Below are 12,286 nucleotides of genomic sequence, written 5' to 3' on the forward strand. Positions count from 1 at the left end.
AATTGTTATAAAAAATTAGATAAATAGATAAATCAAATAGATGAATGATTATAATAAATTAAAAAAGAGTTTTGAAACACCAATAAAGTAAAGTTTTTTTTTTTCATTTGACACCTCATTTGTCATTCTACCTGGTATAATGACGGAGAAGTAAACATTCTTATAAAATTATTTTATTGTTCTTGTAGGTACATTTAACATTGATTGAAATTATGAAACAAATAAAGAAAACAGTGTGGCAACACTGTGACGCACAAGCATAAGATTCAGCTGTGGGTTACATAGGGTGCACTAATACCCAAGCTGTCCGGCTATTCATGTGATGCACTCATTTGGAGAGGACCTACCGTATGAGTATGGTGCTTCTCAGAGGCTTTTTTCAGTGCGACACCAGTGACAGAAAAAAAGGTACGTCCGTGATACATACACATTCATAACATTTATTTCAGTTGTTGATAGATGGCGCTATAATCGGAAAAGAAATGATTTAGGTATTTACCCATTATTTACCTATTTACATATCTATATGACTATAATTTAAAGTTCTTCTCAGTCTTTCAGTGTGTCATTAATGACGTAATATATGATTTTAAGAATATAGAGAATCATAGCATGACATTTTAGTTAAATCTGACAGTTGTCAGAATCGTAATCGTAATTTGGTATAAAAACAAATCCATTGTGTTTATTTCATTTATAAAAAGGTATGTTCTTTGATTTGTATAGTCTTATAAATTGTACAGATTATAGTTATATAATACATAAATAATTTTTTGTTCGATTATAGCGCCATCTATCAACAACTAGAATAAATGTTATAAATGACTTTAATCACGGACGTACCTTTTTCTGTCACTTCCAACTTAATGGGTTAGAAAGAAATCGAAAAACTGTGACGCACTGAAAGCTGCCTCTGAGAAGGAGTATAGTCCCGATGGGGGTGAGGACTTTAGTTGCTATACAGGGAGCTATGGGTGTATCTGTGAGCACGACTCCACTGGGGAGACAACACACGCCAAGTCATTCTTAACGAAACACAGCCTGGTACGGTTTCTAGAAGATTTACCACCTCCTTTCCATAAAAAAGGTATATATCAAATAAAAAACTTGTTAAGATACTGTACAGTAAGGGGAAAAAATATGTATCTAAAAAATGTATATAATTTAAGTAATTAGGTTGTTACAAAAATGTTGTTTCTACATACGCAAACAAAACAAAGGTTGATTGACGGAGTTTGTTTGTGTAACCACGCAGAGACTCACGTATCGTTTACTTTTTAAAGTCCGAATTATAAGAAGATATAAATAGCCCACAGAGGGATTAATATTGGCATTATAGTATTGTTATTATTCATATTAAGATTAAGATCGTTACTATGCTAGTTAGCAGTCATGCGAGAAGGGTGTCCTGAAGGATTACCCCGCGAAACAACATCTTAGTAACCTTATGTTGATGGATGTTGTAAATCATAAATAAAGTTATAAGTTAGAGTCAGTGTTTCAACTCGACATACCAACCCTGCAACGTATCATGGCAAACTACCAACTTAACAATACCTGCATTATTCAAAATTTTAAACCTGGTCTTTTTTACTTGTTTCTCTTTAAAACCAAATGTAATTTGTGTGTTCTTTGTGTACAGTAAAATAAAATGTAAGTCTTACCTAAATTAGCCTCCGAATGTCTAGAAAATCCAAACGCCGCCACCCAGTCTTCTGATGTGTTGATATTTGGTAGAGTATCTGTCAATATACTAGAAGGATGCGCCTCGCCATCTGTTTCTGTCGCGTGTTCCTGCGCCGAACTATTGGAAGGTAATTTTTGAAACGAATTCAGCGAAAAGAAACTAGTATTATCGTCCATCATGGGCGTAGTTAATTTCGGAACAGACAGCTGTGACTCTAGTAACATAGGAGGAGATGGAGTTTCTGCCGGTTCACTGAGAGGCGGAGATGTGTTTTTATCTTTACTGTCAGTCCTAAAACCACTATCGAACTTAACCTCGCTCTTTCCGCTACTGTAAGATTCCTTCCTCTCGCCCTTCCTACTCCCGCTCTCCCCCTTACCTTTACTCTTCTTTCCTTTCTCCTTGTCTTTCTTTTCTTTCTCCGTATTTAAATGCGGCCAGTTCTCCTTATTTGTACCACTACTGTTAGATGTTGTGCTGCTACTACTGCTCACACTACTCGACAGCGCCGCTGTCATATTATCTTTAGAAGACGATTTATATGTTGAATTTGTTGTGGGTATAGGGATAGAAGGTTTAGAATTGTCACAAGTGTTGGATTGGTTGTTGTTGTTGGCGGTGCGGAGGAGTAGGTTTTCGTGGAGTTTCTTTTCGTATTCCTGATGTTTTCCGGCGTGCATCTGTTCCTTGGTAAAACTAGCCTCTGGATCACCTTAAATAAAAAAAATGATAACAACATTGAAAAGATCAATTTTGAGAATTTTGTCAATTTGACTTCTTTTTTGTCTGTCAAATCGTAAAGGGATGCACACCTGAATATGCTTTTGAATAGCGGAGTAATTTACAAAAAAGAAGGGGATCAGCTGTTGAACGTTTCTCACTATGCTCAAGCGCACTGGAGCGAAGCCGCTGCAAAGCGAGTCGAAGGTAGGGATATTTAACATGATGTATCTCAGGTAATTTCTAAAAATTTTCATTAGTAATTACACGAGAGCTCTAAAATTATCGATTTGTATCCCGGGTGACACTTTGACAGTTTTAATTTCACGAGGGAGTGAAATTATGTCAAAGTGTCACGAGAGCAAAACAAATCGATAATTTTTAAGAGCTCAATAGTAATTCAAAGATTATTTCATGAATAAAACTGTCTTTTTAAATCATTTTAAATAATATTTTATTGATACCTTCACCTGAATATTTGCTAAACCTGTTCTTGGTGTTCTCTTTGAGAAGTTTTAAAACATTAATTGTCATTAATGTCACTGAATGTTCATTTTTTCGTAGCAACGAAGGGCATCTGACGTAATACTTGACGACGGGAAATTATCAAAAATTATCGGGTGTAATATCACAAGAGAGTGAGAATAAATTGACAATAATGCGACAGTTTTTCGAAAATTTGTTGTCTGGGAATAGAATAGAAAAAAGCTTTATTCTCAGGATTCACAAGTTACACACAAATATAAATTGTCAATAGAGAGAATGGTGTCAATTACAATTTATAATGGTTGCTGTAACAACCTACACTTAACATAAAAGTAATATTAAAATATAATAATAATAACAGTGACATTTAGATTCAGATAAGAGCCCTCAGTCTCCCTGCGGGTCAGCTTGAAGGTATTTTTCCACTTTGTGGACACGAGAGCCCGCAGGGCTCGAGTGGCTATTGCTCAATGGCAACAAATTTGAGAAAAAATGAAGCATTATTTTCTTATTTATTCTTACTGTCGTGTGATACTCGTAAGATTATTTTTTAATACTTACATATAAAATTCAAGTCTTTATATAAAAACAGTCAGTGACATTGATCCCAATTAATGTGACACACATTTTTCAACTTGTCAAGGTGAAAAGCACAGTTTAGCAAATATTTAGATGAAGATATTAATAAAATATTAGTTAATTTATTTATAACTTCAGTTTTCTTCATGAAATAATCTTACCGAAGTAAATCGAGCGCTTAAATTTGCCTATTTGTGTTCTCCTCGTGACAATTTGACATTAGATGCAGAACTAAAAGTATATTATTGATATTTTCTTAAATGTGACAGTTGTCAAAAATAGGAAACTGGTTGCAATTAAACAGAAACAATCTACTTATAATCGCTGTAATTTTTATTCCTGTAGCTTTCCATTATTCAGAATCTCTATGAATGAAATAATGTAATTTTTATTTCTGCAGCTTTCTATTGGTCAGAATCTCTATGGATGAAATAATCAGAATTCTTGAAATTACATACTTTCATTTAAAATAAAAGAGATAAAAAATTTCAAACTATACCCCCCCCCCCCCCCCGTTGGTGTCATGGTGTGGGAACGCCGTTCCCACACTGGTTAAGAAAAGAAAAAAAATAAATAGAGAATTTAGGTTTTGTAAACAAAAATTAGCAGTGCGTTCCGGCACTGCTAATTTTGCCATGACACCACTGCCCCCCCCCCTTAATAAATACTCAAGGGGATAATTTGTTACTTACCAAAATCATGCAGATACATACAGTCTGGCTTGGGACAGGTTTGGTTTTTCATAAAATGCGAACAATATTTCGTAGTTCCTAAACTTGATTTTATCACTCTACTGTCTATCGTAATATTATTGACACTTTGTATGGCCCTTAAAGCATCATCACTTTTCATATAGGTTACATAGGCACCTGAAATTAAACGTTTTCGAACATTAATCAAATGAAGAAACAATATATAAATGGATGCCACATTTAAAGTACAAAAATCGATCATTCAGTTCCAGAACTTTATAGATTGAATGGCAACGTCGCAACGGAACAGTACAATGTAAGACTGGCATGACTCTGCTGCTGTTTTATAATCCTCAATAGCTTTCTTTTTGACGAAGTTACAATTAAAAAATTATCTTAATTATACCTCCACTAAAAATGCCCGTAACACTATTTATAAAAATATGTTAGTTCCTAATTCACGGCAATCTACTTCTGATACTCAACCAGTTTGGTATCTGCCCATGTCCCAAGATTTTGAATTAGTTGCATTTATTTCTAACTTACAATTACAGTCGACTCTCGTTAATTCGAAACTCTAGGGACTCTTAAAATATTACGAATTATTGAGTGTTTGAAATATTAAATGGTTCGAAATTTGTGAGAGAAAATAAATAAAACTTCGAATAATTAAGTGTTGATTATTTACTAACTGCTACATATTCTATAACGATGACAAAAGTTTAGAGGTCCATTCGTGTACATACATAGGTACATGTATGTATTCCTAATGTGAATTAATCAATCTTTGGAAAGAACTGTATTATATTGGTTTGCTTTAAAGCACATTGCTGCTGCTCAGACTGCTTAATAATTTTTTTAAGAGAAAAAGTGCCTGAAATCACTTTCGTTTTGGACAGAAGGTTTGTAAGGTATCGAATGAGGATCATGCTTTCTTAACTGACACCTTTGCCAAAGGTACTGATGTATCGTACTCATCTTCATCGTTACTTTTTTCATTGGTATCTGTCGCAGATAAAATTTCGCCATCGGTTAGTGAACCTAAGACAGCAACATCTTCATCCACTTGAACAAAGTCAGAAAAACTCACACTGCTGATGTCAACTAATGGTTCTATTGCTGGTTCTTAAGTTCATAAGTAGTGGAAGATCTTCCTGATCTTCTTTTAAGAAACCGGATTTTTTGAACCAGTTGAGAATAGTTATGAGTGTTCAATCAGTAAAATAGCTGTCAGAACCGTGATATTTGCAGTTCGCTGCTTGTCACAATCTCTGCAACTTTGAATTGTCGAGTGTTGGACGCCGATCAGTTCGAATTAATGCGTCGTTTTGTTATATAGCAATGATATTTTTCGTTCGAATTACCAAGTGTATAAAAATGTATTGATTTAGTTCGAAATATAAAGAGATTTTGTAGGGAACTCGTGATAACTTTGAATTATAGAGAGATTCGAATTAACGCAGGTTTGAATTAACGCGAGTCGACTGTACTGCGTTCGTGCTTTTCTAAGATTATAAGTTCGATCTAGTCAGTGCACCAATCGCGACAGACTGGGTGGAGAAGTTCTCATCCCCAGTATAGCATGACCCATGGCTAACAGGAAACGTTCTACGGACATATCGGACTCTAGGGCAGGTATGAATAAGGAATAATCGGTGGAGGAGCAAAATAGATTCTAAAAAATAATTCGTAGAATCAATTGAGAAAAAGAGAGTATTTTGAATGAGTTACAATAGTTTTAAGGGGACATTTATTTTCCAAATTGAAAAAAAGGCAATTTTTACATATGTTTAAAGAAAAAAACTATTATATTTATGGTTATGTGTTATGTTCGAGGAAAAAAAATTCTGGCACTTTTACTTGTTTTTCACCATTGCAGAGGGTGTCTTCCAAAAGATGCATTTTAAAAATACATTATAATAAATTATGTGAACATTAAAGACGGATATTGCTACTGTGGAGCCATGTGATTGCCTCAAATGTGGATTTCGTTTAACACCTTCGAATCGTGTGGCTGGACATTCTTGGGTGATGTGGTGAACTGTTTGCAATGTCCCATTGGTTGAGTGATTTATTGCATACTTCATGATCTACTCTGTTCAGTTCAGTTTAAATCATTCTAGAACGTTAGTGTGGTGACTTTTTAGCCAAATTGATTACCTTTAAATTGTCTTTTAATATGTTTTTTTATGCGTCCCCTTACTTCGATTGACTTAAACGACCACCAGATCCAAACATTTTTTTCGATTTGCGAAACAATTATTTTCGATAATATAAAACACATGATCCACAAGGAAAAGAAAAATTTTTCCTGTAGTTGGCTGTATACCATCAATCACAAAAATTGAAAAAATTCTTTGTAAAAGGTATAAATTTTTTTATTAAAAATCCCTTTAAGGGCTACATCACAACAAAACGTTTTCGATTTTATAAAAAATCATCAGCAGACTGGATGCCAAATTAACAGCTTTGGATGGATGACAGATTGGATGCCAGCTAAGCCACCAAAGAAATATTCGGGTAAAAACCCTTTAAATATAATATGGATGCATTAATTAAGTATGCACCTTTAATGCATCCATATTATATTTAAAGGGTTTTTACCCGAATATTTCTTTGGTGGCTCAGCTGGCATCCAATCTGTCTAACACTGATGATGATTTCTTATAAAATCGACAACGTTTTGTTGTGATATTTTTATACCATTTACAAAGAATTTTTCCAATTTTTTTTTTTTATAAAACACATGCTTCCTTTATAAGTTTTAGAATCCAACTGTCGAGTTGCAGCTGCACAGGTAAGGCGTCGAATGTCTTAATAAAATTTCAGACCAGTCTGGTACTAAGATATGTTTATACAAAAACAACAAAAATCAATTTGAGTAAAAGTCCCTTAAATAAAGTTAAGTTCTGGAATTTCTTGATCGTTACTTGTATGTACTAATCATTCAATAAGTGTACTTATTTTAAACAGAATAAATTTTATTATGTATGTGGTGTGAACGAAAACATAAGCATGTAAAGAGTGATTCAGTGAAACAGTATGATTTGACAACGCTGCTGACGATAAAATAGAGGAGCCGCGGGCTTGCGACGTAAACGTTGTGAATCTAATAGTACATTCTTTCACAGTTTTTGCTGTAAATTTTAAAGAACCGCTTGGATTGACATGAAATTTGGCATACGCATAGCTATCATGTCAAAGAAAAAAGTGGTAGTGTAAACGAAATGCTAGTTGTACACGCTCAAAACTTTCACCATTTTTGTAATAAGCTGTCACAGCAAATGCGTGTTGTTCATAAGACCACGCCTAGCCCGATCAGGGAACAAAAATTTTACGAAAACCTCCAAAAAGATAAAGGAAGGATGAAAATTTGGAAATAGGTAGTTGAAATTGTCTATTATTATATAAGAAAAAGTTTAGAATTCTACATCCCCTCCATTTTACAAAAATTGGAAAATAAGGGGTGAAAAATTTTTTCTCGGGGGTGAAAAAATATACGTTCAAAATAAGTCCGGAATTGGATAAAATGACTAATTCTAAGTAACTTTTGTTCTATAGAGTTTTTTTACTAAGTCAATACTTTTCGAGTTATTTGCGAGTAAATGTGTTCATTTTTAACAAAAAAAAATGTTTTTGGACGGTTTTTCAGAGATAACTCAAAAATTAAGTATTTTAGCAAAAAAAATATTCTTAGTAAAAATATAGCTTATAAAAAATTGAAAAAAATGGTGTATGCGTGAGGTCTGCAGACCCAGTAGAAGGAGAGTTGCAGCTAATGAAATGTAGGTTCTTCGTTAAATTCCAAATAGAATATTTCAATGTGAAATAACTAAAAAACGGAGCACTTTTCGGGGAAAATTAATCAAAACTTTTTTAAAGTGTTTAAAAAAATGTTTATTTTTGTTTTTTAAAAATACTTCTAACATTAAAAGTAAGTGAGTTACGCTCAAAATATTGGTCCCTTTTATTTTTTGGTAAAAAAATGGCGAAAATCACCCCTTAATTAGCTTCTCAAATAAAATTAATCGTTACCGCTTTAAAAGTTACTTTACTTATGTATTGTTTATATTATCTATAAGTTTCATTGGTTCAAATTGCTCAGTTTTGAAAAAAATTGGGTTTAAAATAAAACATTTTTTTTAATATTGAAAAAAATCGTAATTGTTTATGGAATTAACTTAAAAACAATTAGGAATACCAAAAATCTCAAAGAGTAATAAAATGTACGTTTTGCTTTTCTGAATATTTTTGATTTTTTGTTTTCTTGTTAGACAAAAATTGGTTATGCTATGGCTGTTCAAAATTTGCCTAAACTCGTGATTAGTTACTCGTTCAAGCCATTTTAACTACAGCTTTTTCAAAACGAAGCACTTTGAACCGATGAAACTTACAGATCATATAAATAATACATAGACAAAGTCACTTGTGAAGTGGTAATGTTAAAATTTATATGTGATGCTAATTAGGGGGCGATTTTCGCGATTTTTTTACCAAAAAATAAAAGGGACCAACAATATTTTGAGCGTAATTCACTTAATTTTAATATTACAAGTTTTTTTAAAAAACAAAAATAAACCTTTTTTATTAAACACTTTAAAAAAGTTAAAATGAGTTTTCCCCTAAAAGTGCTCAGTTTTTGGGTTATTTCACATTGAAATATTCGATTTGGAATTTGACGAAGAAGAACCTACTTTTCATTAGCTGCAACTCTGCTTCTACTGGGTCTACAGACCTCATGTATACACCTTTTTTTTTTTAATTTTTTATGGGCTATATTTTTGCTAAGAATATTTTTTTCGCTAAAATACTTACTTTTTGAGTTATCTCCGAAAAACCGTCCAAAAACATGTTTTATTTTGTTAAACATGAACATATTCACTCGCAAATAACTCGAAAAGTATTGACTTAGTGAAAAAATTCTATAGAAGAAAAGTTGTTTAGAATTAGTCATTTTTTCCAATTCCCAGTCTTATTTTGAATGTATTTTTTTCATCTTCGAGAGGGGGATAATCCCCTCCATTTTTGTAAAATGGAGGGGATGTAGAATTGTAAACTTTTTCTTATATAATAATAGACAATTTCAACTACCTATTCCCAAATTTTCATCCTTCCTTTATTTTTTTTGGGGTCAGATTGTTCTTTGATCGGGCTAGCCTCCATGATAACTAAACTTCCCAATCTCTAGATTCACAACGTTTACGTCGCAAGCCCGAGGCTCCTCTATTTTATCGTCAGCAGCGTTGTCAAATCGTACCGTTTTACTGAATCACCTTGTATAAATAAATCCCATTATAAAAACCAATGTGTGTAAAAGCCAATCAGTGTGTATCAAAGTTTGAGTTGATTTGGACCTACTTACTTGCACTGGGCCCTTGCGAGCCAGCGTACGAAGTCGATTGATTGATCACCACCTTATGTATTTTGCCGAACTTGCCGAAGTACTCGTGCTTTTTAAGCACCTCGGGATCCGCCAACCTCATCGGTAGTCCCACAACGAACACCAGGTTGCGCTGCACTACTCTCACGCTGGCCAAGTGCTTTCGGCTTTCGGTCAACTTGGCCTTGCGCTGCTGGTCGCGCTGACGCTTCTCCGCTTTCAACTTAGCAATCTATAGAACAATCAAAATTAGTAAAACCGGCTTTCAAAACAAAAACTCAAGATACAATAAAGTAAGTCACGATATTGACATTAGATAGTATCTCAGACAAGATAAGAGAGTAATTCGAACAAAAGAAACAAAGCAACATCGACTGGGGTGAAAAATAGATTGGAAAGGCTCGAAAAGGAATAGAAAGGAAACCATATTGTAGTAACCGGAGTAGAGATTGATACAGATGAAAAGAAAATAAAAGAAGATATGACAAACTTTATAAGAATACACCTAAATGCAGAAAGAGCAATAAAACTAGGGCAAAAACTTGTTTGTTGCAAAAGAGAATATGTAGAAACAACTAGAATTATGCCAAAGTCCATATACACCAAAAACATTTTCAATATTTTTAAACATTTTCTATTATGCTTCATTCCAATGAGCACTATCATGGAAGGAGATTACCAACACCTTTTCCACAACATATTTCGATAATTTTTATACCCATTATTTTTTACAAATCTTACCTGCTCTTGAGATAAAGGAATGAAGTCGGCAGGATCTTCCGAATAAGCCTTACGGCAAGCTGGACACAATCCATTTTCATCAGTTCTAATACGATGCCAGCAAAAACGACAGATCTAGAAATAAAACAGTTTGTAAGTAAAGCGACATTTAGGGCCGGTTGTTCGAACGCTAATCAACAATGATCACTATCAAATATTTAATTACTGTCACAACTGTCAATGTCAACTTTGATTTTGTTGCTGAAAACATAATTATTGATTACAATTATAAAATTAGTCAATCAATTATGTTAATACTTGTTATGTTAATTGACTAACTAATCTCATATTTATAATTAACTATGTTTTCAGCAACCCAACCAAAGTTGACATTGACAGTTGTGACAGTAATTAAATATTTGATAGTGATCAATGTTGATTAGCGTTCGAACAACCGGCCCCTAAGGTTATTAATTTAATTTTAAACTTCAATTTGTTACATAAACAAAAATATTAGTTAGAACGGTTCCGTAGATAAGGAAGATATTGCCTTATCATAACAACTAAAGATAACTTATTACAATCAGTGTAAAGGTTTACGTGAAAATGTTTCAGAGCAATCTGGTTTTGGTCTATCCAGAAATCCCAGTATATTTCATTTCTGCGGCTGTTTTTTTTTGCAATGTCCATGTTTTACTCGTATATGTGTCATGACTGGAACATGTTCAGAGGCAAGAAAATATTACAATGGAAGCCGATAGAAAGACGAAAAAAGGGAAAGCCCAGAACGAGATGGTTAGATGACGTGGAGACAATGGAGGAGAAAGAGCACAACCTAGATCTACATCGAAGGACATAGCCAGATAGGCAAAGTCCCATCCAGGATTATGATGCCAAAAGAAGAAAAAGATCTATTTGTATTCCATTGTTTGGTCCAAAAAAATGTTTCCAACTGTAGGTCATTGTTAATGGATGATTCCATTTCAAATCACTCAATTTTGGATAAAAAAACTTTTGGATCTTCGATTTGTCTGAAAATTGGTATATAGCTTTTGCGGGACGTAAAAATAAGATATTTAAGGTCAAAAAATCTTCCTCTTCTTTTTTTTCTCAAAATGTTATTTTATGCGATTTTACAGTGATTTGGTGTTTATTTAAACAAATTTGCATTTTCTATCGTAAAGTATCGATGGAAAACATAATATTTTAATAGAAGGGACTCAAAAATGTGAGTATATGGTATTATAACAAGTTATTTTGATTCAAAACAAGTTTTTGATCAAATCTTAAAGTGTAGAAAACGTTAAAATACCGTTATTTACATTTTCCTCCATTCCCAAAATACATCTTAATCGATTTGGCTGAAAATTTGCCCACGGATAGCCAAAACATAGCACTTTACGTGGTTAGAAGGATTTGAATTATATTACAATACCAAAAATGTTACATGCAATATCATAGTCAAAAATATAGGCGTTTACTGTAAGTACAACGAACTCGGAAAATATCGACCTCACGACAAAAATTGTTAAAAATAAATTATAATAATTGTAAATACGATTTATTTGGAACAATTTCAGTTCTTACAATTTTTGTCGAAAAGTTAAAAATGGCGGAGATATTGAGCAAAACAGGTTCTCTTTTAAAATCAAGATGGCGGCTAACGTAACGGAGGAATTCATTCGCAATTTTAAATTTAGGCTACTATTGACCCACTAAAGATTAGAGATATAAAATTTTGGGCCGCTCGGCATGCAAGGCTAAATGCTATCCCGACTGGACTAATATACTTTTGAGTCTGATATTATTGCATGTAACTTTTTTGGTACTGTAATATAATTCAAATCCTTCTAACTGCTTAATGTCCTATGTTTTGGTTATCTGTGGGCAAATTTTCAGCCAAATCGATTATGATGTATTTTGGGAACGGAGGAAAACGAAAAAACAGTAAACGTTTTCTACACTATAAAATTTGATCAAAACCTTGTTTTGAATCAAAATAACTTCTGCTCTCTCACATAT

At 33.2% G+C, this 12,286-nt stretch overlaps 1 protein-coding gene across 8 annotated transcripts in view; it reads right to left on the reverse strand.

Moving 5' to 3' along the window:
* LOC114328287 (CCR4-NOT transcription complex subunit 4) overlaps positions 1–12,286 on the reverse strand; it is a 109,427-nt gene that overhangs the window by 48,313 nt on the left and 48,828 nt on the right. For all 8 annotated transcript variants that reach the window (XM_028277101.2, XM_028277109.2, XM_028277108.2 and 5 more), the window contains exons 3-6: positions 10,286–10,399; positions 9,527–9,776; positions 4,165–4,341; positions 1,665–2,399 (exon numbers count right to left, since the gene is read on the reverse strand). In XM_028277101.2, the coding sequence (XP_028132902.1) occupies positions 1,665–2,399; positions 4,165–4,341; positions 9,527–9,776; positions 10,286–10,399 (1,276 nt within the window). The remainder of the gene's footprint in view (positions 1–1,664; positions 2,400–4,164; positions 4,342–9,526; positions 9,777–10,285; positions 10,400–12,286) is intronic.

The sequence above is a fragment of the Diabrotica virgifera genome, chromosome 3 (genome assembly GCF_917563875.1).
Source record: "Diabrotica virgifera virgifera chromosome 3, PGI_DIABVI_V3a".
In the NCBI taxonomy this organism is placed as follows: Eukaryota; Metazoa; Arthropoda; class Insecta; order Coleoptera; family Chrysomelidae; genus Diabrotica; species Diabrotica virgifera.